This window comes from Enoplosus armatus, chromosome 8 (genome assembly GCF_043641665.1).
Source record: "Enoplosus armatus isolate fEnoArm2 chromosome 8, fEnoArm2.hap1, whole genome shotgun sequence".
Lineage (NCBI taxonomy): Eukaryota > Metazoa > Chordata > Actinopteri > Centrarchiformes > Enoplosidae > Enoplosus > Enoplosus armatus.
The window spans coordinates 20,637,781-20,664,609 of NC_092187.1; the positions used below are offsets into that span (position 1 = coordinate 20,637,781).

General features: G+C 38.7%; 3 protein-coding genes across 3 annotated transcripts; 1 reads left to right on the forward strand and 2 right to left on the reverse strand.

The window, feature by feature from the left end:
• Window positions 1–6,105: 6,105 nt before the first annotated feature.
• Window positions 6,106–13,285, reverse strand: LOC139289179 (voltage-gated purine nucleotide uniporter SLC17A9-like). The gene is made up of 13 exons (XM_070910714.1): window positions 13,161–13,285; window positions 12,016–12,213; window positions 11,733–11,872; window positions 10,867–10,966; window positions 10,637–10,761; window positions 9,780–9,876; window positions 9,550–9,646; window positions 9,035–9,122; window positions 8,907–8,941; window positions 8,334–8,449; window positions 7,378–7,433; window positions 7,256–7,285; window positions 6,106–7,093 (listed from the first exon to the last, which is right to left on the reverse strand). Exons 1-13 carry the CDS (start codon window positions 13,283–13,285, stop codon window positions 6,924–6,926), a joined length of 1,377 nt encoding a protein of 458 aa, XP_070766815.1. The 3' UTR covers window positions 6,106–6,923.
• A 1,745-nt stretch (window positions 13,286–15,030) lies between these two features.
• On the reverse strand, window positions 15,031–17,708 carry LOC139289409 (glucose-induced degradation protein 8-B homolog). Its single transcript, XM_070911010.1, has 5 exons — window positions 17,631–17,708; window positions 17,165–17,292; window positions 16,852–17,048; window positions 16,266–16,463; window positions 15,031–15,280 (listed from the first exon to the last, which is right to left on the reverse strand). Exons 2-5 carry the CDS (start codon window positions 17,283–17,285, stop codon window positions 15,107–15,109), a joined length of 690 nt encoding a protein of 229 aa, XP_070767111.1. The 5' UTR covers window positions 17,286–17,292; window positions 17,631–17,708; the 3' UTR covers window positions 15,031–15,106.
• A 3,774-nt stretch (window positions 17,709–21,482) lies between these two features.
• On the forward strand, window positions 21,483–22,497 carry LOC139289135 (dnaJ homolog subfamily C member 5-like). Its single transcript, XM_070910656.1, has 4 exons — window positions 21,483–21,592; window positions 21,683–21,896; window positions 22,026–22,197; window positions 22,394–22,497. Exons 1-4 carry the CDS (start codon window positions 21,483–21,485, stop codon window positions 22,495–22,497), a joined length of 600 nt encoding a protein of 199 aa, XP_070766757.1.
• Window positions 22,498–26,829: the final 4,332 nt, after the last annotated feature.

Genomic DNA, 26,829 nt, shown 5'->3' on the forward strand with positions numbered 1-26,829 from the left:
AAAATCTCTTGACAACATGCTGCTGATATTCAGTGACTGTTCACTTTGTGGTTTGTGTGTTGGAGAAATGTTAAGTGCTTGTATTGGTTAATCTTAATGAGTGAACAACACTTTACTGACAAAATGTCTGCTATCTGTGTGTGGCCAGTTGTATTTTATATTATCAGAAGAAAAAAATAACTTCTATAATGCCCCTTTTTTTCATGTGGGGGGGGGGGTGTCTTTCTTTGGTGGAGGAGCACTGAAAGTTTCTGTATGCATAGACTTAATCGTGCAAGGTTGTGACGTTAGAAAGCATAAATGTTAGAATAATATTTGAATGATGTATCACCTGGCTTACAACTGATTTAAATTTAGCATTAAAGTGGAGAAGTGGATTTCGTCTCTCCAGAGTGGAGCCTTAACATTTCTTTTCAGCACTAGTATAAATGAAATGAAAATTCTTCTTCTTCCTTTTTTTTTTTTTTTCCTTCCCAGAACTGTACCTCAAAAGTTTCAGCTAGAGATTCAGGGAGAAGATGTCTAGAGATCAAATGCTCTTAAAGGTGGTCCCTCTCTTTCTTATTTAAAGAATGGAAATACAAATATACTGTATGTTTTCAAGTTTTTATCTAAAACTAAATTTGGTTTGTGTCTTATTTCCCTGTTACAGTGACTTTTATTTCCCTCTGTCACATAATTCTGGAGGAAATGTAGCATGTACTGCTTATAAAACTCAAGCCAGGCCTGTCACTTTTTTGTTGTTTTTTATTTTTATTTCTTGTTCTTTCTTAACATAATTATAATCTTGGCATTCTCATCATTTTCATTGCTATAACCTGTCCACCATCATCCTCAGAAAAGTGTAAGCTTTAATGTACTGGCATTTCTAACGGAGATCGCCTCAAAATGTTTAACTGTAGCATTATACTTAACTGATTTATTGTCAAGTGTATGAAAACCCAGAGACTAGCCTATATGGTATATGTTTGTGACTTTTCTTTTTTTAAATTGCTTGCTGTATTGTGTGTATGCAAGAGTGAAAGAAAAGAGAGGGAGTATGACTGCGGAGCAATCAGAGTTATATTACTGGTATTGGATTATAGAAAATTTATGCAAAAAAAAAAAGGTTTTAAAGTCATCCCTGAATTAAATATTCATTGTATCAGAGGTCACCATCACATTCTTAGATTTGATCATGCTCATTATTAAAGATATACTTACCTGTTATCTGTGGAGTCTTTTATTGTGACTGTGAATTAGGATTTTCTGTGCATGAAAAAGTGGATTGTACAACATGTGCAGTCTGTATGGTATACAACCACTGACTCAAGCTTCTGCCCAGCGGTGTAAATAGTTCATTTAGTAGGATCATTTTCTCAACCCATGAATAAACACTTGATGCGTCAGTTTATCAGAAAAAGTCACATTCAAAATCACCAGATTCAGAGATACGTGGTTTTCACTGGATGGTATGAAAAAGTATAATCTGAAAAGTGACTAAAACTGTCAGACAAATAGTAGTGGGGTAAAATGTACAATATTGAAGTATAAAGTTGCATATAATGGAAATACTCATGTAAAATACCTCAAATTTGTACTTAAGTACAGTACTTATGAGTAAATGTACTGTTACATTCCACCACTGGTAACTAATACATCATCTTTAAGTAATTAATTCACAACCTTTTTGTCTGACGTACCTCTTTTTATTTGAATTTTATTTTTTAACATTATCAGTTCCATAAAAGTGGATTTACAATATTATATTACAATATTATTTTTCTATGCAGTAATCTTAAAATGTCAACCTTTAATCAGTGAATATCAATGTCAGTAGGTCTGTTAACTCTGCAGTCATATTATATATATCTCTCTCAACAGCAGCAGGTGGTGTTCAGGTGTTGCAGCTGACTCCGGCTGGTACTTTAATTGGTTACTGTGACAATAAATATACTATCAGACTCACACCAATGTGTAAAGCTATTTGTGTTTATTTTCCTCCTAAACACAAATAGGTGGATAAATGTTTTACAGCTGAAACAATTTGTCAATGACAAATCAAAGTCATTTATTAAATAAAACTCTAGCTACTCTCTGGCTGCAGCTTCTCCAACTTGAAGATATTCTGCTTTTCTCTGTTGTAAATCGCATTAAACTGAATATATGTGGGGGTTTTGGCTGTTGGTCAGACTAAACAAGACATTAGAAGCTGCAACTAACAACTGTTTTCATTTTAGTCTTTGAAATGTGTCTGACAAACAGTCCAAAACCCAAATATATCTACTTTACTTTGATATATGAGAAAGAAAAGCAGCATATCCTCTTATTATTAGAAGCTGGAATCCAGAAACGATTGCCATTTTTGCTTGAAAAATATTATCAATAGTTGCCGATTATTTTTGTGTGAGACCCGCTAATTGATTAATTGATGAATCGCTTCACCTTGGAGCCTGTAAACTAGGATTCCATTGACCTATTTTCTGACTATTAATAGAACAAATGATTTATATAATAATTAGCTGCAGCTCTCTTATATTTTGATAACAAAATATGAATTCTGGCTTTACAAATTATCTGAGCTCCTACACAATCTATCTACGAACAGTCAAGCAAATGCAGAAGTAGTGATTTATGTGACAGCTGTGCTGCAACCTGTGCAGAAACATCACAAAATCTGCAAGAAAAACAACGTAGTTTGGTCCTGAGCGGTGAGAAAACAGGCAGTCTTTGTTCCTGAGCACAGGCAGGTGTTCTCTCTCTCTCTCTCTCTCTCTCTCTCTCTCTGCAGATGTTTTAAATCTCTCCATCTTCATAAATGATGCAGGACGTGGAGAGTGGGATTCCTCTCTTGGCATTCACCGCGTGCCTTAATTGTATGGCTAATAAATCAAGGTCCGCCGTGAACACGAGGAGCGGCAATCCGTGTCCGTTGTCGGGGAAAGTTGGAGCTTTACGAGCATTTGACCGTCACAGGATCAAACACACACACAGACACACACACACACACACACAAAACATAAATGAGTCGACAGGCCTGCGCGCCATCAACGCAATGCAAGGATATTTAAAATGTCCTCAAATGTGATCTGTCTATTACACCAATACAACCAGACTCTTAACACAAATGGCACATTTTTAAACAGGCGTCATCAGACAAACGCCTCTTCTTCTTCTTCTTCTTCTTCTTCTTCTCGTCCTTGCTGGTGATCACCTACTGAAGCTCCTCTTGTAACGCCATAATTAACTGTCCAGTTCCTCCAGCTCCGGCGCGTGCAGCCGCGTGCCTTCACTCCGCAACACAGCCGCGGATTATGTTCACGTCCGCGGCTGACTCTCCTCCGTGGAAACATCCCCGCGTTGTGTGATTTAAAGAGATGGAGATGGAGGTAAAGCAGGCCAAACAATGCCGTCCACGGCGCTGGCAGCAGCGGTTGAGGCGGGCGGAGAGGCCCGCTGATGAGGTCCAGTCAGGCTTTGTGCCAGACTTCAGCTCCACATCACACCTTCAGGATAAAACACTGTTTATTCCTCGTTTTTTCTCTTTTTCTTTGTTTTTTTTACATTTGACATTTCTCTACATCAAAAGCCTCCCCGTCCTGATTTGCGTGCGTCTTTCATGCCCCGCTCCTCATAGGCTGAAGCAGTAACGTCATGACGTGGATCCAGTCCTCGCTATCAAACGTTGTGTGCTGCCCCCATTAAAATCTAGCAGAGCAGGTTCATATAATATTTCCATCTCTGCAGACGGAAAAAGACTGCGCTGAACCCGGACCCTCAAACACAGGAGTCTCCCTCCAGCCTGCTTCTTCATTTAATTTAATATCAGTAGGTGATTAAGTTGTGGTACATTAACTCAAGTACTGTGCTTAGCTACAATTAGGAGGTACTTGTACTTTACTTTCTTCTACTACTCCACAACATCTCAGAGGCAAATATTGTGCTTTTTACTCCACATGTATTTGATACCTTCAGTTACTTTGAAGATTCAGATTAATAATACAAAATATGATCAACAAATAAATAATTATGTATTATTATAAGTTAGAATAAGACTTTAGAATTGAAATGAGCTCCACCTTTTACCAGCTGCAACATTAAAGTGATAAACACATCAATGCATCAGTAATTATAATGCAATGATAAAATACACATTATTCTAAAACTGGACATTCTGCATGATGAGTACTTTTACTTTTGGTACTTTAAGTAAAATTTGAATATTTTTGTACTTTTGCTTGAGTAAAATTTTGAATGCAGGATTTTTACTTGTAATAGAGCATTTCTGCTCTGTGCTACTTTTACTTAAGTAAACGATCTTCCTCTTGTTATTAACTTGTGGTTTCCCCCATCGCAACAACATTGTTTCTGTGCAAGAACTATTGTTATATGGTGGAAGACTTCGAGTCAGTTTACAGGTTCTTGGAGAGTTCTACAACACATCTGAAAACAATTGTATGAAGCATTTTGTGGCTCCAGGGGGAGCTGCTAAAGTCTTAAATTACCTCAAGTGATGTGTTGGGGCTGAAGATTACAGACGAATGGGAAGATGCTCTCTGGGCATTTTGCCCTAAACCACAAGGGGGCGTCTTGCCCCAGATGTGAATTTCTCTGTGAATGGCTCCTCACACGAATCTCCTCAAAGTATTTTATTTAATACTTGAAAACACAACATTAAGATAAAGTTCAAACACACCACAGACAAGACGTGAAAGAACAACACATGTGATGCCAAAAGTACAATACACATTAATTTTCATAAGACATAGTAAGTCTCTGTTACAAAAGTTCAGCCAGGTGTGTTTTTTATTCCGTCTTCTTTCATGTACTTTTAAGTTCCCTTTCAGAAAGAACAACGTCAAAATACAGAGATGAGGAAATATTAGTTTTCTCAAAATCTGTTGTTCATCAGAACAGAAAACAAGAAAGATGAACATTTACCACCGACAGTGGAAGTTACATGTGGAACACATTTTAACTGTAGGCTTACCTGGACCTAATAATTTATTCAATAAATTAAATAAATATTTTATCAACATTTCCTCTTTTTGAATACAAGTTTTATCATCTTGAATGTGCTTACAGTGATTTCTCCACAGCGCGTCTTATTCAACGGCTCAAAACTAGATTGTAGTTTTGATCTAATGATCTAATCAGAATGCTAATAATATTGCACTGAATGACACAAAAGCTGTATAACAGTCAGTGCAGCTAGAAAATTAATTATTCTCTACCTAAAACCTCCTGCAGCTTCACATCTGTACCTCTGACCTTGAAGAATACTGCAGTTTGAGCTGTTCAATCACATTTGTTAGTATCAATAGTATCAGACTGATTTATTAATGTGTGTATGAAATAATGGTTGAGGTGTGAGGTTAATATTTGTTAATCCTCTTGCTTAGTCCGGATCTAAACTGAGGTTATTTATTTTATAGTAAACCAGCCCTCTGGTGTTTAGGGGTCAGGTAGAGGACAATGTTTACATTTGAAATAATGAATAATTATCCTAGTATTTATTTCATTATTTTGCCCTGTTATTGAGGGAATACGATTAAAATTCAATTACACATTGTATGTACTTGTTTGATTGGACTCTCAAAGGTAAGTGGCCGTAAACTATTGTTAACTTTTTATTTCTTTTTTTTAATCTGCATTTGGTGACTTACTTATTTACTTGGATAATTATTCATTTAATTATTCAATTTAGTTTTCCTATATCTTGTGTACATATCTATGTGTACATGCTGCCATATGTGGAGTGAAGAATGTGTGTGTGTCATACTCCTGAGTATTGTGTTGTATTTCTACACCATCATTTATGTATTTGTGCCATGGATTTACAGTATTGTCTGATAGTACTGACAACACTCAATGGAATAAAGAAATATTAAGAAAAATGGCAGTTTTTAGGCAGATCAATACATTCAAATTCATCATTTAAATCATTTCACCCAATTGAAGCAAAACACATTTTTTGGGGGGGTATTTAACAAAGTAATTCATTACCATTTTGATAAATTACAAACACTAATATGTATAAAAGTGTCACAGTTTACAAATAACAAGGCCAATAGCACAAAAACTCTACAATAGCACAAACAAACAAACACTTTCTAAAAAAAAGTGTTCAGTTGAATAAATATTTTTATTCATGTAATTATAAATATATATACCAAAGCTTTCATAAAAATATTTCTGGTGAAGTCAAGTGTGAAGTCATTGTGAAGGACACAAGTCTTTGTTTTCACGTTGCTCATTAATGGCACTGCACTAGTTTTAGTAGATTTGAACATTTTGGCCAACAGCAAACCAAACACCAGGCAACAGACATGACTTATCAGTGCTTGACATTTAACTTAAATAATAATAATAAAAAACATGAACATCGTCTTGTCTTGAGGCAATCAGTTCTCAGGTAAGCAAAGTCTCACTTCAACAACTCTGAGAAATATAAATTCTTTACATTGTTATATGGATAATTTTTAGATGTAACAGTCACCAGCAGCTTGCATTCTGCATGTAGTCGTTATTAAAGTAAACATTTCTGTGTGGAAACTCTCTATATTAAATATGTGTACAGCCATAAACATTTGTAAAGCCACATTTAACAGACAACGTCAGTGACAACAGAATAAAAACTTGCCTGCAATATTCAAATTTCTTCATTTTCAAGAGAGGAAATCTGCAGTCTTTCCATGTGCTGTTACAATCAGCAAAACTGAATCCCTTATCAAAACAATGACAAGGAAAGCACGACTTTATACCATCCAAAACTGCAGTTATTTCTCTATATACTGAAGACTATACTGCACTATGTTTACATTTCTTCTGCAGCCAGTTTCAGTAAAGAATAACTCACAATTCAACTATGGATAGAGATTTAACTGCAATGTTCAGTCTCACCAATCAGACACAGACTGGTATTCGCAACAAAAAACTCTAGGTCAAACCACAATGACCTGGCTGTAATCTTCCAGGTCGACACGACGGGCATCTCCGAAGAACAGGAAAATCCCAAGGCCTGTGACATTCACTAAAGTGACGAGGGAGAACACCGTGGCCCACGACAGCGTGACCTCAATCAGGTAACCGGACACGGAGACCAACACCAGTCCTGTGCAACACACACCAGGGAAAAGGACGAGAGAGATCATCTGAGATCAGAGCCAGTGGTGACAACGGAGAATTCACTTATTCCAGATACAATAGTTAAGTAAGTACAGACATTTCCTATATATAAAAGAAATATGAATTAATAAACATAATGGATACATACCCATAAAAGCACCCAACATATTCATGAAACCTGTCGCAGAAAAGGAACATTGATTAAATGTCTACCAACAAAAAGATGGGCAGAGTTTTATGAAAGTGAAATGTAGGCTGCTGGAAACTCACCAAAGAGGGCACCAGCACATGATGGGGTGAGATCCTGCACATTCACGGACACGCCACTGAAACACAATAAAAAACACTATATAAACAGCAACATCGAACAAGGAAAACTCTCATTTACAACACTATAAAAATATGACTGGATATAAAGGATAAGTCTGGTGATATTCTATATTTTTATTATTATCAGTAAATTCCATGAAGAGACCAAAACCAACAATTAATTAATCCTAAAAACAAGTTTTGTGTGTTTCCAAAGCCTGATAAATCTTTTTTCCTCCGTGCCTCACATCTTCATTGCTGTCATAAAACTATTGAAAAGACATCAGTGAGCCACACTTTTGCAAGTCAGAAAGTATTGCGAGACGGACTAACACATTATTAGTTTTGGCAATAACCAGTGATGGAAAGTACATTTAGTCAGGTACTGTACTTATATACAAATTTGAGGTGCTTTTACTTGAGGATTTCAATTTTATGCTTCTTTACACTTCTGCTCCACTACATTTCAGAGGGAAATATTATGTAAAGTATAGGTGAAACTATCCAACAATATATAAAGTAGAAAACGTATTCGATCAGCTGTAACATTAAAATGCTACTTACATGTTGAAGCATCAGTAATAATATTCCAATAACCATTCTGCTCAACAAGTACTTTTACTTTAATCCTCTTAAGTACATTTTGCTGTTAATACTTTCATACTTTTACTTAAGTGAAATCTTCAATGTACTTTTACCTGTAATGCAGTATTTTTAAGTGACATTGCTACTTTTATTTAAGCAAAAGATATGAGTACTTCTACCATAACTGTCAATAACAGAAATACAGAATAACACCAGAATTATCCTTTAAATATTGACTTAACTTAATTTCTCAGACAAATCTTTCATAAGAATCACTTGAGGTTGTTTAAACGGTTTAAACACACAGACTCCTTTTTAATAATCTAACATACCCGCTGGTGAAGGTGGAGAGACCCATAGCAGCAGAGACGAAAATCACAGCAGAGGGAAATGTGACATTTCCAGAGAGGGGCATGATGAACATACTCGATACGCCCATGGCAAAGAACTGAGGATGGAGATACGGAGATGGAGAGACACTCAGACGAGATATTTAAAAAAGGCCCAGCCACGTATTTAAAACACAGGACTGGAACTTGCGAGGAGTATTCATTCAGACTTTTAAGAGATAAAAACAGTCCAAGTGTCTCACGCAGTTTGTTCACACCATTAATCTATAAACTCTATACATGAACCTTAAACGGCCAGATCAATTTCTTTTTTATTCACTTACGTAGCTCGACATGTAACAGTGATTCACAGTACTTGTACACAGTTTGCCCTGGGGAAGCTTTAAGGCGTGTATTTACATGTTTGAAACACATACATAAGATTCCAACATGAGCACCTCAGCAGCTCATCACAACAAACCTCTCACGACATACAGACACACTTTTTACCACTTGAACTATATAATTCAATGCAATAATTCAGTGCACGATCACAACATGTCTTTTCACACTTACCTGCATTATCTTTCTCACGTATACTACACGATATCCTACAGAAAAGATAAAAATACATTTTTTTTTTAATGAAAAGGTACAATAACTGCACATACCACAATAAAAGAACAACAACGCTTGTTTAATACCTCGGTTGATGAGAAAATCTGAAAAATATCCTCCACCAAGTGCTGATGGAATTGCAGCTAGCCATGGAATTACATTATACACCCATCCCTGCAAGAATAGAGAGGTTGACAGGGGAAAGATTAAGATAAAATAAGACAATCCTTGATTAATCCCTGGGAAAGTTGTTCCAGCAGCATACAGGATGGTGCAATAGAGACATAAGTAGAAAATCAAGATATAATAAATAAAAACAATAAAGACAACTGTAATTTACAAATTTACAGATTTACAATTTTACAAGTTCACAGAAGAAATAAAGGTAAGGGGATTGTGCTGTATTGCACATAGAGAAGTGTGGGTATTGCACCATTTGAAGTATGGGGATTGTCCACTCCAGTGTGTCTTCTTATGGAATATTAACAATATAGTTGACTTGAAGCTGTCCAAAGCCTGGAGTGTCAACATGGACCGATGGACGGTACAGTTCAGTGTGTTTATAGGCTAAATAACAACATATGGTGGAGAAAACAAATACCTTGGCATGTGGAAATGATTCTTTGAAGTAAGTTGGCAACCATGACAGTAAAGTGTAGGAACTGCTGCACATGCACATGTGAGCAAACACCATGGCCCTTAGAAAGAAGATGATAAAGACAGAGAGAGAGAGAGAGAGAGAGAGAGAGAGAGAGAGAGGTGGGGTTAGGCCTAAAACTCAAACAATCATGTATTAGTAAACAGTGAAGGATTAAAGAACGTTAGCTGTACCAGATCGGTGGCTTCTTACAGAGACTCCGCCAGAGTCTTCTTGACAAACTCCATTGTGAGTTGTTACTCCGTTCCTTCTGCTTAAGAGCAACTTCACCTGAACCACACATTGCACATCATATCATATTGTTGTATGTCATAAGAGTTACTCTGACACTGTTTATCATTTAGTAGCATAGTAGCATGTTAGCATGCAAACATTTGCTAATTAGTTCTAAACACAAAATACAGCTGAGGCTTATTGGTAATTGTAATTAGTTTTGCAGGTACTTGGTCATAAACCAAAGTACTGGACAAATTAAAATGTTGATGATGGCGCTACATGGAAAGCTAAGGGGTCACCAAAGTTTTTACAATTCATCCTGAGGGGAACATGAATGTGTGAGCCAAATTGCATAATAATCCATTCAATACTTGTTGAGACATTTCAGTCAAAACCACAATTGTCAACCTCGTGGTTTAGCTAGAGGAAAAGTCAGGGGGTCAACAAAGTTAGTAGGTTTCATCCAGCATGAATGTCTGTGCCAATCTATCTTGTAGATGCTGAGATATTTCACTCGATAAGAGATATAACTTTGACTAAATGAAAAAACAGTGGATCACTAAAGTCATGAGGATTCATCATCTGGGGAACATAAATCTGTACAAAATATCATGATAATTTGCCAAATGGTTGTTGAGACACTTCAGTCTGGACTGAAGTGGTGGGCCGACTGTCAAACGGACATTGCCATCCATAAAGCCCTAGCGCATGGTAACGCTCATTTAGCCAGGGTTTTCATTTAGGACAGCCAAGTGACAAGCTGTGGTCACTTGGGTATTCAGGGTTACATGACTGACCGGTGGAGATACTGTACCTTTTAAGAAATACTGCCAAACAATGAGTGCCCAGAGTCCGGCCAGGAAACCAATACAGTAGAACATGCTTTCCCAGCCACACCAGTCCAGCATCAGGGATCCCATCCCACCTGCTAACAATATTCTGAAAGTGCCACAAAGAGCGAAATTAAATAAGGTGTCACCAGAGATAGTGGGAGTGTTTATGTGTGGATTAGTGTGTGTGTGTGTGTGTGTGTGTACAAAGTACCCAAGATAGCCACCGCTGTTCATGGTGCTCATTAAAAACCCTCTCTCTCCTTCCACTACACGCTGTGAGCAAAGGCTGGCCAAAGACGGGAAAAAAACACCTATAATACATTATAAGACACTCTGAATCCATGTAATCAGTCATCATTTATACTTCCTGCACCACTGGAGCTTTTAAAGTACTTAATTTTTATTTTTAATTTTCAATTATTTAAATGAATAGTTTGATATTTTGGGAAATATGCTTACTCACTTTTGGCAAGAGTTAGGTGAAATGATCGATATCACTTGCATGTCTGTGCAGTATATATGAAAACTGAAAAATGTAAAGCCAGCAGCTGGTTAGCATAGCTTAGCATAAAGACTGGAGACAGGGGGAAACAGCTAGCCTGGCTTTGTTCAAAGGTTAAAAAAATATACCTACCAGCCTCTGGCCTCTGGCCAGGAACAGTAATTTCCTGTCATCTCTGCTGGTTGCCTGGCAACTACTCCAGGGCCCAGCAAGAATCAGGCACGTAAACCCCATGAAACCACAGCTTGCAATTTTTACACTTGGTTTTGGTTTTTGAGCGGATAAACAAACAAGATATAACATGTTAATTAGTGAGCTGTAGAGGTGCTGGTCGGTGGATTTTGTTACCTTCGGACAGAGCCAGGCAAGCTGTTTCCCTGTGTTTCCAGCCTTTATGCTAAGCTAAGCTAAGTGGCTGCTGGCTGTAGCTTCATATTTAGTATACAGACATGAGAGAGGTATCAAACTTCTAACCTCTAACTCTAAAGGCAAGAAAGAGAAAACGCGTTATTCCCCAAAGGTTGAACTACTCCTTTAAGAGCTTGTTTCAATAAAAAATGTGGTCCAGTACTCACCCTGCAGTAGTCCCATAAGGAACCTGGCCATAGTCATGAGAGCGAGGGTGTGAGAGCCTAGTTTGGCCAGAAGAGGAGTTCCAGCTGTAATCAGAGCCCATGAGGCTGCAGAGATGAACAGGACACGCTCTCCTCCCACTCTAATATAACAACAAAACGCTGTAGAGTTAAATCCTGAAACTCTACGCCTAACTCAACAAAACTCCATGAAGGTAATTAACTCATTGTTTAAACAGAGCCATGTGAAGTCACGCTACACTGTTTTACCAGCCAAACTGCTTACTTGTCACTGGCATGTCCTCCTAGGATCTGTGTGAAACAGTAGCCCCAGAAGAATCCTCCCAGAACCAGACCTGAATCGATCTTACTCCAGTGGAAAGAGGCTGCCATTGACACTGCACACATTGGCATGGCCATCCTGGCACAGTAGAGGAGGCAGGTGCCCATAAACAACGTCAGGATCCATTTTCGAGCCAGATGTCTATGAGCGTGGAGGGGAAACATGAAGGGAGGTTAAACACACACCCAGATCAGTAATGTCATCAGGCCAGTAAGGTCAGCAGGTTATATAACTAGACGGTCTACAGCCACGTTAGCTGCTCTGTGAGCCTGTACTTTGAGCTACATGAAATAAAACACCAGCACACCGACATGGGTACAATGATAATGCTAGCATGGTGATGTTTAGTAGGTATAATGTTTACCATGTTCGCCATCGTAGTTTAGCGTGTTTGCTAATTAGCAACTACATTTTCTAATTAGCACTACAGTACAGATGGGAATGTCGTTAGTTTCGCAGGTATTTGCTCACAAATCAAAGTATTGTACATATTTAAATTTTGACCTGATGATAGTGCTAGAAGAAAGGGAGTTACAAGGGAGTTGTTGCAGTTCATCCTCTTGGCAACATGAATTTCTGTATTTTCTTTATATTTCTGTAGTTGTGGAGGCATTTCAACAACAACAACAACAAAAACCTAAAGTCAAACTTATGGTGGCACTAGAGGAAAAGTCAAGGGATCATTGAAGTCATTATGGGGCAATCTGTCCAGTAGTTGAGATATTTCAGTCTGGACCAAACTGGTGGATTAACAAACAGACTGACATCTCTCGAGCCACTAGGAAGGCTGAAAACCAAAAAACTGATTTCCAGTGAAGAGTGAGAAGCAAGATTTGTCTTTGAAGTTCGAGTAAATAGTACAGTACATATATTGTTTGCTTCAGTCAGAGAACATGGTTCACATTCTGCTCATTTTAAGATAATTATGTACCATGTAAAGCAGACTGAGACGATATTAAGGCAATCTGTTACGCATTTGTAAAACTCTTAATTGTCATTTAGCTCAAGCTTATTACACAGTGGTACAGTGTATGAACTACATGTCAGCATGGTACTCTTAATCTGATCTAAATCTTATGCAGTCTCACCGGGGCCACAGGTTTTGGTCTTCTGGCTCCTCTTCAGTAGAATTATTGGCTGTGTAAACCTTAAAATCCAACAGAGCGCCGGGGAAGTCATTCCTACCGTCTTCTGATGTGTGCTCGTCATCCATTCAGACAACACTGGTGTGTTCTCTGTGATCTGTGCCACTCTCTGACAGGGAGAAGTGTTTCAGCTAGATCCTCATATCCTCAGGCAGACACGCCAAACAGGTAAAACTTGTTGGAACAAAACTAAAAAAATAGCACCGGCTTGTGATTTGTAAGACGAACAAGACTCGTCTCAGCAGTGGTTTTACTGGATTTGGCATATTGCCTCAATGAAGAACAGAGGAGTAGTTGCAGTTTCAATCTTTCTCATAAGATCTTTTAAGTAAAATTAAAAGCTTGAAACAACCTTTTTTGTTGTAACTCTACTAGTTATATAAACTAAATATCAGTGAATCTAAAATCTGCATACATGCACACTCACAACTCAGAAAATGGAAAAACAGCTCTTGTATGACTCACAAAAGTTTTGTTTATTTTAATAATTGCAAATCTGATCTTAAAAATGTTGAATAATAAAAGGGATGTGAGCTCTCTGGGTCTCAGTGTTTGTCAAAGCCATTACCTATAAAGACAATACAACCTTAAAAGAAATTAAGGATGGACAACTAGCAGCAAGTTTGTTTGTTTTTTATATAAAAGTAAACAAACCAAACAAAATAAACAAGCACAAGTGCCTTTCCCCATTGAAAAAAAAAAGAAGATACACTTACATGCAGTTAAAGTGAAAATACTAACAGCTTTAAAAGTGGCAAAATGGAGCAAGTTCTGTGACCCTTTTCAAAAAAGCCTGTTCAGATTCTAAATGTCAATGCTTCTGATCATTGTTATTGATTATCAAAACAAAGCCAAAGAAGAAAAGAGTTCAGAGATCAGTTCCAGTCTAGAATAGATTTTAAATATGAGAGATATTTCTCTCAAGCAGCGAATAAATCCTCCCTCCATCGATGGGATTGGCAGAACATGATCCTAACCTCAACCCCTTGTAACATTAAACCAAACATAACCATTTGGGGCATGTTGCGGGAAGCGTATACTGTAGGCTGAGAAAAGAGCCCCGAGGGGCTGAACTCAGTCAGAAAGCCATCTCTGAGTTCAACCCGTCAGTCAGGACGTATTTCACCTTCTCAAACACATGTTAAATTCGATTTTTGCAATGCAGTTCATCCCATAGACATATTGTAAAGGTACAATCAAATTTCAAGGTGTACAAAGCAAGTGGCTGATTCTATAGCAAATCGGCAAACATCATACTAAATAAAATCATAAAATATATTAATTAAAACTATATTACATTAATAAGGTGTTTCCATTTAATTGAAAAATACTCACATTTTGCGTATGAAATTTAAATGTTAAACTCTGATTTTGAAATCTAGACTCTTGCAGTGTGTCATCTCAATCTAAACGCATCTTCACTGAAAGAAGGGCGATCGTGTGTCTGCTGTTTCAAAGTTTAAACCTTTACAGTTGTACTCTCCCTTCATTTTGGCTCCACATACGCCACATTATTAACATTGTTTATTTATACCATTAACTCTCTTTCTGGCTAAATATACTCTTCGTGGGGAAAATGGTCACAATAAATAATACTATTGGCTCAGGCTTTAGAAAGAAAAAATATAAAACAGCAATTTGAATTTTGTTGTCTCCGAGATCTATCTAAAAATCCAGGATCAGTATTTAAACTAAATCATTTCAATTTGCAAATACAGCAATTTACAGTTTGCACAATGAGTTAAGTCTTACCTCTCATGAATGAAACATGAAAAAAACAAAAACATTGTAGCATTTGTTTATACATATATGTTACCTGGTTGTCACACAGTCACTGACTGATCATAAATTAAGGGGACGTGGAAGGTGGTTGTTCTTGACTCTTATGTTCACTTGGGGTCTTCGATGGTGCCCGTGCTAAGGTCAGTCATTTTGGGATATTTCACCTTCTTCTGGTCCAGCTCATTCTGAGCCCACAGCAGTAACTTCAGGAGTTTCGCCAGTTTGGGCGTCGATTCTCTGTTTTCATAGTCCAGCACAGCTTGGTTCACCTCACTCCACACCTGTGCATAAATAAAATAAACAAAATGTATTCTTCACAATCATTCATTTCCTGAATTCACTGTGTTCATAATGCTTAGATGCAGTCTGACACACCTCTGCCACCAAAAGCAAGAATTCAGTAGCCTTGTTCCACTAAGGGTGCTTTTCACACTTAACCTGTTCGGACAAATTCTTGTGTGTTTGCCAGTGTGGTTTCGATTGTCTAGTCTCACGTGAAATTGATTTCTGGTAGAGAGTGAACAACAGTCCACCTGACAGCCGTATCCATTCAAAACCTAAACTACTATTAAATCCATCTGCTGATTGTAAACTGGTCAGGAGGGGATTTTATAATAAGCGATCTTTATAAGCGAAGTATATATTTATGCAAATCATTTGGTAAACGTGGCAACATGTAATGACATCAACACGTGAGGGCGGGGATTTTCAAATGCAGCTGAAACACCAGGGTATTGTGCTTGTATCCTACTCCATGTATTTGGTAGTTCATCAAGTCCATTAAGAAGTGTTTGACATAGCGATCCCACTGTAATACCCCCTGTAATGTTGCTGTACAGGATTCTTCTTTTCTGTCCTGTCTGTTTGTCCTAATTGATAACATGTGGTCAATTTGCAGGCTAATAATACAAATAATGCTCATAATCTGTTATGTCTCATACCTTCATGAGCACTTTGTGACAATGTGGAACATAAATATACACATAAGAAGCACTAAAGTCCATGTAGTGCTGGTGATGCAACATGAAAGTCGGCAAAACTGTCCAATCAGTTATCGATGAGTTACCTGTACCATGCTACCAGCTTTTGGTTTTGTTTGTAAAAAATTAGTATGAACATGACACAGACCAGAACTAAAAGGCATGGGCCCTCAGGCATTTTGATAGTGCCGTAGAATTGCTTCACACATCTCCCGTTTTTTCAGCGATTCTAATAATCAAGTGAAACAAAATAACAATTCAGTCTGATTATCAGCCTGAGAACTACCTTTTGCCGCTGCATCATGTTGAGCAAGTCTCCAAAGGGCGACTCTTCCGGGTTGTCAAAGGCCAGAAGGGCTAGTGTTCTCTCCATCTCTGTCAGACACTCGCGGCTCTCCTCCCCCTGCTCGGCCAATTGTGTCTGGGCAAACTCCAGCGCTGACTCAGTCTCCCTTAGCCTGATTAACTCAATCAAATGTTGCTGCTGCAAGGGAGGAAATGAAGTACAAGCAGTGAATGTTGAAATCCAAGCTTTATCTAGTATCACAATATTTAAGAAATATAACAAAGAATACAATCTCATCAGGCACAATGGCAGCCTGGTTTATTACCTACTGGTTATGGAGGGGGTTAAATGTTTATTCACGCACTTCAGTATTGTTGCTGTGCTTTACGGTCACTGCTGTTAAGTGAACAGGATGTATTCTTGTTCACTTCCTCTTTAAAGTTCACCTCACAAATCTAAGGCTAACATCCTCTGTGTACCACTAACATAACCTGCAAAATTTGCTACCAACTACTTTCCAGTTCATAGAGACACATACTACAATCAGAACTACTGATGGCAATCACAAAGCTCTGTGCAACTGTACCTGCAGATGAAAATACAAGTATCGATTGGTGTCAAGCAGCTCTGGGTGTAGGCTGTTGATGAGTGCAATAGCTTCCTGAATCTGTCCCTTCAGGATCATCTCTCTTATCTTTATCCTTTCATCCAAAGAGTCCAGGTCCACACTTGGCTCGATCCCAGACTCCATCCGAAACTTCTCTGCAGCCTCTTTGAATCCCTCTTGAAACATGTGAAACAGATACAGACAGAAGACATTAAGTTATGATTGATGTCTTTCGGTTTGTACATGTTGTATATTCAGCTCAAACTCATTGTCGCCCAGCTGCATGCCTCACCTGTCACCAGGTAGTTCATAATGAGCCGATTCATGTCAGCCCTCTGTATGTGCACATTGTTTAATTTGTCCATCCACTCTTCTTTTGTGATGTCTTCTGGCTTTTCAGCATAACTCATCATTGGGATCCTGGTAAGTGCAAAAGCCATTGGAAATACAGCGAAACGTGAGCAAGACTGACACAGCTTGGTCACAGTTTGTACCTACATGAACAGTAACGTTACAACCGCACAGAGATATATATTAACAATTGAGCGCAAATAGGGATGACACACGCTACTGACAAAAATGCCAAATTAATAACATAATAATAGACACGACATGTATGCGCTTAAATAGCGTTTGAACTCTTGCTGGCGTCGCTAAAAAATATTTTGTAAATTCTTCGAGGCTTCCAAAACAAACCCATTTCCTCCTGGGCAACAGCCCTGGCTAGTTAGCAGACTGTGTGCGTTTACACAGCTTACCGTGCAAAACACAAGGCCCGGCGATTATCCTTTCTTACAGGCGTGAGAAGACAACAATCAAACAGCAATGCGCGGTCCTCTCTGTGCTTTAAGAAGAATAAAACTGTAAAACTGCGGGTACACAGTCAAGCTTTTCGCGGCTAGCTAACTAACCAAGCTAATGTGATAACCTCGCGATAGGAACGTCAGTCCTGCGAGCTCTTCGATTGGACGAGGGCAGTGACGTCACGGTTGCCGAGGAACAGTTTCGGTCAGTGCAGCGAATCGTCAAATCTAATCTGTGAGAATGTGCTGTTTGATTCCTTGTAGCATACAGTATATCTATACATATATATATATATATATCTCAACAAAAGGAAAAGACTGAGTAAAATGGAGAAATATGGCGTGAATTACATGCCATGGCCCTGAATACCTTTAGGCAAGGCTGGATTAACCAACTAGGCAACCAGATCCCCAGATCCCAAAGGACCCCACAAACTACCAAAGCATGTCCATTGGTTTTAGTAATGAGGCTGCTTGTAAACTTGCTATGTGAGAAGTTGCACCACTTAAATATAATATTAACTAAGGTGGATCCTGTATTATTAGCTAATGTTGTTACCCTGTCTTGTAGAGGGGCCCTGTGTCAGAATCTGGTTTTGATACATCAGTTATTTGTGATTTGTGCTCACATGGTGCATTAACCAAATGGTGCATTAACCAAATAGTATTCAACCAAATAAAAAAAAACTAACATAACAAACGCATAAAAATCAACACAATCGGCAGACTAGAAGATTGATGACAACTTTTTCAGAGACTTAGGATCTATGCTAAGGAGCAGTGAAGCATTCTGGCAGCTAATGATGTCCCGTCACCCTGTTTACCCCCCCACCCTTTTTTTCTCATGCAGATCTGCTCTTATTCCCAAGCTTCAATACAATTAGGAAAGAAAACTCTTTACGTCAAGCACCACAAGACAACGAGAACATCATTTATCAATGTGCCACTGCAGCCAATCCCTTTCTAAAATGTTACATAAATATACTGTTAAACTGAATTTTGTGTGCTTAAACAATACAAAAGAAGGAGTTAAAATAAATAATATATATGCTCAGTAAGTGTGTATTATGTGTTCTTAGGGTCAGTGGAGTACTATCACTTACTTCCTAAATAAACTTACTAATAGTAATAGACATTTTTCAAGGCAGATATTTTCACATGAAAAACTAATAACATTAACAATGGCTGCTGTGGCTGTGGTATCATATCAGTACTTCTCTGTATGTTCCTAGGATCAAAATCTGGTTAAAATTAGAAAGATGTTGTAAAAGACAAGGCAGTGTCTTTCAGGGGGCCCCTGGATGCTTCGTGGCCCCCGAGGCATCTGCCCTACTTTCCCTGTGGATTATCCAGGCGTGACACCCCAGTTGGTAGATTGTCCCACTCACAAAGAGTCAGTCAGATGTTTGACAACAGCTGAGAAAGATTAGACACACAGACAAATGGTTATGGTTAAAGTCAGGGTTGAATCACCTGCCTGGAATTATACAGCGAAGAGGTTAGTTTCTATGGGAATACAACACACATGCAAAATCACCATGTTTCCTCCTCATGTATGATAGACAACATTTAACTGGTGAAGTAATGTGGTTCCTTCTAATGTTGGTCTATGATATTGAAGTCTTTCATCAAGGGTTCTGAACTCTGTCCAATTGGCCTTTTGCACAGCAGACATTTTAAGCAGGTGTTAGTGGCTCTGTTGTTTTCAAGTGTACCTTTAAGCCATGACAGTGTGACAGTGAGCCAGCATGCACAAAACCAGGATCCTGAAACCAAAGCTGGAAATCATCAATTTCATTATATACACCTTTGCTTTTCCTTTTGTGACATGTCAACATGTTCAGGAACATTATGAATATGCTGCAACATACATAGTACTGCAAGTTTATGTGTCAGTGGAGTAAAATTACATCCATTTATTTACATACTGATTACTGCCACTGAAAACACAAAAGGGCAAAACAGTATACCTGTTACAGTGTATGAGACCTTCATCTTGCCTGTCAAAGGGGGCCATCTTCTACAGGGAACACCTGGAATACCTTATCCCTCTACCCAGCACTGCACCCTCTAGAAAATAACATTATCTCTCAGGCCCTAATAGAGAATTCATGTGTCAAATCAGTTCTGGACAGTCATGCACGTGTTCAACATTTTGATGTTAGATGAGAAAATTGGTACCACTCTAATGTTTGTAGGCCTGCAGTAAATATGAAGCTTGTTAGCTTAGCTTAGCATAATGACTGGAAACAGGGGGAAATGACTAGCCTGGCTCTGTCAAATGGTAACTAACTCCTCCTACCATCATAAGCTCACTATCTTTGTTTTTTTTTCCGCCTGTACACAAACTGAAGTGTAAAATTGACAATTTTCAGTTTTACAGGATTTATCGAACTATTTCTTAGGCATGAGCAGTTGCCAGGCAACCAGAGCAGACTCCAGGAAGTAATTTGTGTGCATATCACTGCCCATAAAAAAAACATTTTATATTTACATTTCAGTTTCTGTACGAATTAAACAAACAAGATATAACGCATTATGACGAACTCTTCAAAATAAAGCACGTATTTCCCAAAATGTTGAATTTTTGCTTTAAGTCTATTTAATCAGTCTTTAGTGTCATGCTTGAAATAATCTTACAGTTTCTGCTATTGTACAAGCACAGTTTGGCTGTGTTCTGCTCGACAGTGCTGTAGTCACACGCCTTTACATCCTGCATCCTGTCCCCATCATCCCAGTCCGCCAGTGCACGCGCACGTCGGGTCGCCATGGGGTGTTCGGGGGGCGGAGCCAGCGTACTGCTGCAGCTGTCCATGGTTGCGTAGTGGGAGCCAGAGAGGGTCCGGGTACGTGCGAGATGCAGCCATAGTCACGCTACTCTGTCTAAAATTATAACCTGCTGGGATCGTTAGTTTTGCAGCGCATCAGAGCCGACTGAAAGGTGAGCCTGAAAGGTGCATTTCGCTCATTTATTTTTCCTCGAGACACTGCACCTTGCCCTTGAAAATGAATGCTGACGATCCATCCCTGCCTTGCATCAAGAACAGGCCAGGAAGCAAACCAACATGGATGCTGTGCGCTATAGCAGTGCTGCTGATGATGCTTGCACAGAGATTATGCTCCTAGCATCGTATCCACAGAGTCTAATCCTTCTTATAGACAATTTACAGCGGGATGCGATTCCTCTTAAAGGGAAATTTGACACCCGTTTGTCAGAACAGACAGTTTTTGTAAAAATGTTGAAATAAGCTGTACAGGGCTTCAAATAGACCAGTGGCCATTCATTTGTGTCATGATGACACCCATTTGGAAGCAGCTATATTCTCAGGACTGGCTTTATCTTCTTTTTTTCTTTTCTTTTTTTACTTGCAGCATCAATTTGATTAATCTTTTTTCTCTTGCAGTATGGTGGGCTGTGTGGATGTCAGTTACTGATTTACTCACAGCAGCAGAGGCAGTCAGTGGTCCTGCCAAGCTGTTACAGTTGAAATGTAACCGGACAATCAACATCATTGGAGCAATTTCACTGAAAGACTGTGAAAAATTGAATAAGATCTGGCTGTTTCCACGTATAGCTTGTACAGGACAGTTGTATTTAATGAAGACTGACCAGCTGTTGCCTGCAGTCAGGTGGATTCAATCACACAGGCCTCACATTGGTTAAAGGCCTATTTTCTTTAAACAGATGTGTATCATGATAAACAGGCTATCTTTACAAAGTAGATCCGGTTCTCTAGCATCACATGCAACCCAAACAGTGCGTTTAGTTTTTCTGTTTCTGTGTCCAGCTTGTGGACGTGAGGCATCATGGCTGAGCAGCAGAGGCAGCGCTCTCTGTCCACCGCTGGTGAGTCTCTCTACCACGTGTTGGGAGTTGAGAAGGTGGCCACGACGGATGATATCAAGAGATCTTACAGGTGAGGCATCGCTCTGTGACTTAACCCTGCCCGGCGTTATCCACACAGAAATGTGAGTTTTTATTTATTTATTGCCAACTTTCTACACAGGAAACTGGCGCTGAAGTTCCACCCTGACAAGAATCCTGACAATCCAGAAGCAGCCGATAAGTTCAAGGAGATAAACAACGCCCATGCAATTCTGAATGACCCCACAAAGCGTAATATTTATGACAAATATGGTTCTCTGGGACTATATGTGGCCGAGCAGTTTGGAGAGGAGAATGTCAACACTTACTTTGTCCTCTCAAGCTGGTGGGCAAAGGTAAGACTAAGAGAAGGCTTGGACCAATTACTATTTGCTCTGTGATTTCTTTTTTCCTGGTTTTACTTTTCGTATTTTTTGCTCACACATTGACTCCTCACTTCCTCCCATGAATCTGCTTCCCCGCAGGCTCTGTTTGTATTCTGCGGCCTGGCCACCGGCTGCTACTTCTGTTGTTGCCTGTGTTGCTGCTGTAACTGCTGCTGTGGAAAATGTAAACCACGGCCTCGGGAAGGCCAAGACCCGGAGTTTTATGTGTCCCCCGAGGACCTGGAGGCGCAGCTGCAGTCTGACGAGAGAGGTGAGACTGAACCACCTGCATCGCCACTCCCGTTTTTGAATATATTAGAGGGTCATTAACAGGAGGGGAGGGGCTCAATGCAAACACTGAAAAATGTGAAACACTCTGATGAAGGCTTTGTCCTCCTTGACCTGGACGTTGGAGATGTGCTACCTTTTCGTACATTTACTGAAAAATGTTTCTGTTTGTTAAGCAGAGGCTGGGGGAGACCCTATAATGCTGCAACCGTCAGCAACAGAGACAACCCAGTTAACATCGGATGGGCACCACTCCTACCACACTGACACCGGCTTCAACTAACCCTCCGCTCCCGTCGATCCTGGCCTGCGGTCCTGCCTGCTTCCCTGCTCCACCTCAGTGAGATGAAAGAAAGGGGCAATCCATCTTTCCACTTCCGAAAGAGAGCCAATGCGGAGGAGAGGGACTAGTAAGCATGGCCCATGAAAGGAACTAATGAAGTCACACCCCTTACACCCCTCCCTGATTGCTCCACAACTTATTTCCCCCCCAGTACGAGAAGAAAAGAGAAACAACTAAATTGTTTCCTTTTTATTTCTTCTTTTGTATTTCTTGGCCTTTAACCACACAGGGCGCCTACCCCACTTTCCCTCTCCCACATTTCGCATCATGGTGTAGCATGCACTGTTTATAAAACATGGTCTCCAAATTTTCTTTTATCTTTAGCAACATTTTTACTTTGCAAGACTCGTATTGTGGGTGCATACGTATGTGCAATATATCCAAATGAGTACAGTTCACGAGGAGGAGGAAGAAGACGGGGTAAAGTTTATGTGATATTTTATGCTAAAGGAGAGGAGAGCCATGGCTCAGGGAGGTGCTGGTTAGAGAGGTGCGTTAGTTTGCCGAGGCGGTCGATGCCATCATCAAACCTTCAAGAACAGAGTTGTCATATATTAGTGCAATTTTTACTTCTGATCCGCAATCAATACTGTTTCAGTTGAAAACGCCATCTGCCATCGTCAGACCTGCAGAACGTCTTTGGCGCTGTGTTCGTGTGTCTTTAGTGTGCTCCCCTGAGTGTTTTCAACGTGAATCATGAGGTTGTTAAGGCACAGAGTTTTATTTGCAGACATCATTTCTTAAATGCCTGCTGACGTAACATTTCTACTTTAGTGATAAATTAAAATTGGCTGTTTTTCTTTCCTCTGCCTCAGCTTTATTTCAGTCTATCCTTGCAGGATAGAGACTATTTTCTTTCCTGCAGCAGTGAACAGGTTGTCATGGCACTTATTTTCAAGGTAACTTTTATGATTGATGATGCGTTTATGTTGATCTCTGCCAAACCTAATGAGAATTTTTGTTTCATTTTGTTTTATTTTTTCGTCATATCAGCAGTTAAAATGTTGACATTGGATTCATAAATTAGAAGCAGAAGCTTTTAAAGGAATCTCATACAAAACATTGAAAATTAACATTTAAATTATGTAGTTTTTCATTTGTGGAGGAAATTTATTTTCCATTTGCCTGAAGCATCGAGCCTGTTTGAATAACATGATCATTTTCATTTTGTTTGTTCACACCAATAGAAAAATTTATTTTTGTCGGAGATGTCACAACTCATCGAGCCTGATAGATATTCATTTCATCTAATAATTGCTGTTATTTTTGTGTACTTATTGATCTATATGAAGCCAAGGAGCTCCAGGTAATGCAGCCGGCTCTGATCAGAGCTGTTAATAGGCAGAAATAATAATAATTTCAACAGCAGCAGCAGCAGCAGCAGCAGCCCTGGTTCAGAGGGTGACATGTTTTTAACTCTGAGCTGTCTTGAACATGTTAAGTAGTTAATGTGACGTGCAAAAAACATGTTACACTCGTCATAGCTGGGAAATAAAGCTGACATCCACATGGGAATATTTTAGGTAGTGAGGAATATGATTTCCGTCATGTTTTTTAGTCCTTGTGTTTTGAACTGAAGTCTGATGACTCTGACATTTTGTCCAATGCTGTGATCGTTTATCATTGTTGACTTTTTTGAATCCATGTAGAGTAAGAAGCTCGCGAGGCATATCTTCTGTGAGCCAGCGCTACAGGCAGCTCCAAGTAAAATGACTCTAGATTTTTCATACTACTGAATTTAAATATATTGCCACACATTTGCAAATTGCCATAAATTGCCATGAACATCTTTGCCACTTCGTCAGTTTCACAACTGCTAATAATGTGTTTCAATGGTTTACAATAGGTGAGCTCCTGTTGCCCACCCTCTGCTATTAACGGTATGGATGTTGACCTCTGTGGCCCTTGTATGATGTTTCCTGTAACCCTTGATGAAACATAGATGTTCCTGTCATGGCTTTTTCATTGAGATACTGAAAAATGCTACTGTAAATGTTCTAAGTTGAATGCACTGTGTGTTTAAAAAAAATCTATAATGGATCAATGATCAGGAAATTACTCCATAAAAAGACAACATAGTATATAGTGTAACTATAGTGAAATGATGCATTTTTTTGGAATTTTATTTATTTCATACTTTGTCATGTTTCAGATGATGATTGGCTATAATTTCCACTGGTATGGTGTTGTAATGTAACCATTAAGTTTAGCAAGGAATGGTATAATGGTTAAGGTCGCTTGTACATACACTTGGCCCATATAAAGTATAAACCTTAACGTTTATGTTGTAGCATGGTAATTGTGTGTCTGGAGGAAAACAAGTGGATCATTGATCTGATTTGCTGTTGTTGAATAAATGTTCCTGAACATTGTGTCTTTATCAAGTTATTTCACGTGACGATGATAACAACATGGTGTAAGTTCCTGTAACTTCAGTTTGTATAGTTTGGAGAAGGTTCAAATCATCTGACAATGACAAGACATGCACACTGGTGGTGATAAGCATGGAGCAGGGCAGAGCATGCACATAAACATACAACACATACCACGTCTGCCACTGAGGAATGTTAACTGAACTAACTAACTAATGATACAAAAAGTTAATTCATTTTTAAGGGAAGAGGCTGCAGCACACTGATTGATTTGGAGCCTTTAACTTTAACCAACATGCCTCTCTGCAGAGTAGCAAGTTGATAATATCAAAAAATGCTAAAAATATTTTGATTTATATGTATTTCCGCTGCATCAATTAAAATGTATAATATTGTTTGGCAGAATCCAACTGTTACTTTATTCAATTTCTACCACAATTTCTATGGTTTAAAATGTAACGTAAGTAAACCAAGTATGGGGTTACACACACATTCCTCATCTTAAATTTAAAGGTAGTCCCGATTTACTGCTGTTTTGTTGTTTATCTCAGTGTTACATGATCTTCTGTATCAGTGACAAAAAGCTGCCGACTTTGTGTTCACTTCCAGAGGCACACAGTGTCGTGGCACATTTCGCCAACAGATGGAGACAAATTTTTCACTTTCACAACTTACTGTGGGATGCTAATTATAAATGAGAATTTACACACATTAAAACAAACTCAGATGGTGATTTATTTTACTTCTTCATAACCATCATCACAGGTTCTTTACATTGGCCTCCAGTTGAGCGGACTCACTTAGTCTATATGAACAGATTTCCTTGGTATGTAACCAGGATGTCAGCTATTTCATCAGGGCTTTCCCTTTATACACAAGACTGGCTCATTTCAATGTGTTCTCCACTTGGGAAGTCAGCGTTTTTGCTTTGCATAAATACATTTATTTTATTTATTTTGGGTTTAATTTGTCTCACTTTACATGCAATGACAGCCCTACTGTGAAACCTTTATAAGGAAGGTGTGTTAACATAAATCATGGTGGAACATGACTAGTACTGACCATTTGAGGTACTTGTACTTTACTTTACGAACTATTTTCACGTTAACGTTTTCTACATTTCAGAGGCAAATATTGTACTTTTTTCATCACTATATTTATTTGACAGCTATAGTTACTAGCTACTATTCAGATTAATAGTTTACATACAAACTATATCATCATCTTATCTGATACAATACATAGTTATGGATTAAACTACCTGATAGTATATACAGTACAGTAAAATACTTTTGACTGTGAGCAGCTACAACGTTGAAGTTCCACTAAAATATGAATGCACTTGTAAGAATAACCTGTTATAATATATGATGATGTAACAGAGCCATTTTATCTGTATAATACTATGCAGTATACGGTAGTGTAATTTAACTTTTTAAACTACATTTTACTGATAATACTTCTGTTCTTTTACAGTAAGATTCTGAATGCTGGACAGGAGTATTTTACACTGTACATTTGGGATCTCATGCATGTGATTTTCTTAACTCATAGTTAAATGTTTACATAAAAAGAACCAGTCCAATGTTTTGTCTTGATGATAGTACAATATTGATAACTTATCATAAATATATTCATGACAATATACTTAAAATATTGTGTTTTGTATTTGTCATAGGCATTGTTTTGTTGTTTGGATGGAAAACGTTCAAACTCTTATGAGGAAAGCGTGATAAAACAAATTATTAGTAAAACATTATTTTATTTTGTTTTTGGTGGTGGTGACTCGGTGTTTCAGTGTGTGTGTGTGTGTGTGTGTGTGTAAACAACACTAGTCTCAATGATAGCTGCGGTGATCCTGACCGCGCCTGCCTCCTGCTCGTCTCTAAGTCGAGCTGAC

Excerpts from the sequence above, each read along its gene's own strand:
- LOC139289179 (XM_070910714.1), bottom strand. The coding sequence starts at position 13,285 with ATGGATGACGAGCACACATCAGAAGACGGTAGGAATGACTTCCCCGGC. Across the intron at positions 12,214-13,160 it reads GACCAAAACCTGTGGCCCCG|ACATCTGGCTCGAAAATGGA; the intron begins GTGAGACTGCAT and ends CCACGCTCATAG. Across the intron at positions 7,434-8,333 it reads CTCTCCACCTTCACCAGCGG|TGGCGTGTCCGTGAATGTGC; the intron begins GTATGTTAGATT and ends ATTGTGTTTCAG.
- LOC139289409 (XM_070911010.1), bottom strand. The coding sequence starts at position 17,285 with ATGATGAGTTATGCTGAAAAGCCAGAAGACATCACAAAAGAAGAGTGG. Across the intron at positions 16,464-16,851 it reads ACTTGTATTTTCATCTGCAG|CAGCAACATTTGATTGAGTT; the intron begins GTACAGTTGCAC and ends CCTCCCTTGCAG. Across the intron at positions 15,281-16,265 it reads ACATGATGCAGCGGCAAAAG|GTGTGGAGTGAGGTGAACCA; the intron begins GTAGTTCTCAGG and ends ATTTATGCACAG.
- LOC139289135 (XM_070910656.1), top strand. The coding sequence starts at position 21,483 with ATGGCTGAGCAGCAGAGGCAGCGCTCTCTGTCCACCGCTGGTGAGTCT. Across the intron at positions 21,593-21,682 it reads GATATCAAGAGATCTTACAG|GAAACTGGCGCTGAAGTTCC; the intron begins GTGAGGCATCGC and ends CTTTCTACACAG. Across the intron at positions 21,897-22,025 it reads TCTCAAGCTGGTGGGCAAAG|GCTCTGTTTGTATTCTGCGG; the intron begins GTAAGACTAAGA and ends GCTTCCCCGCAG.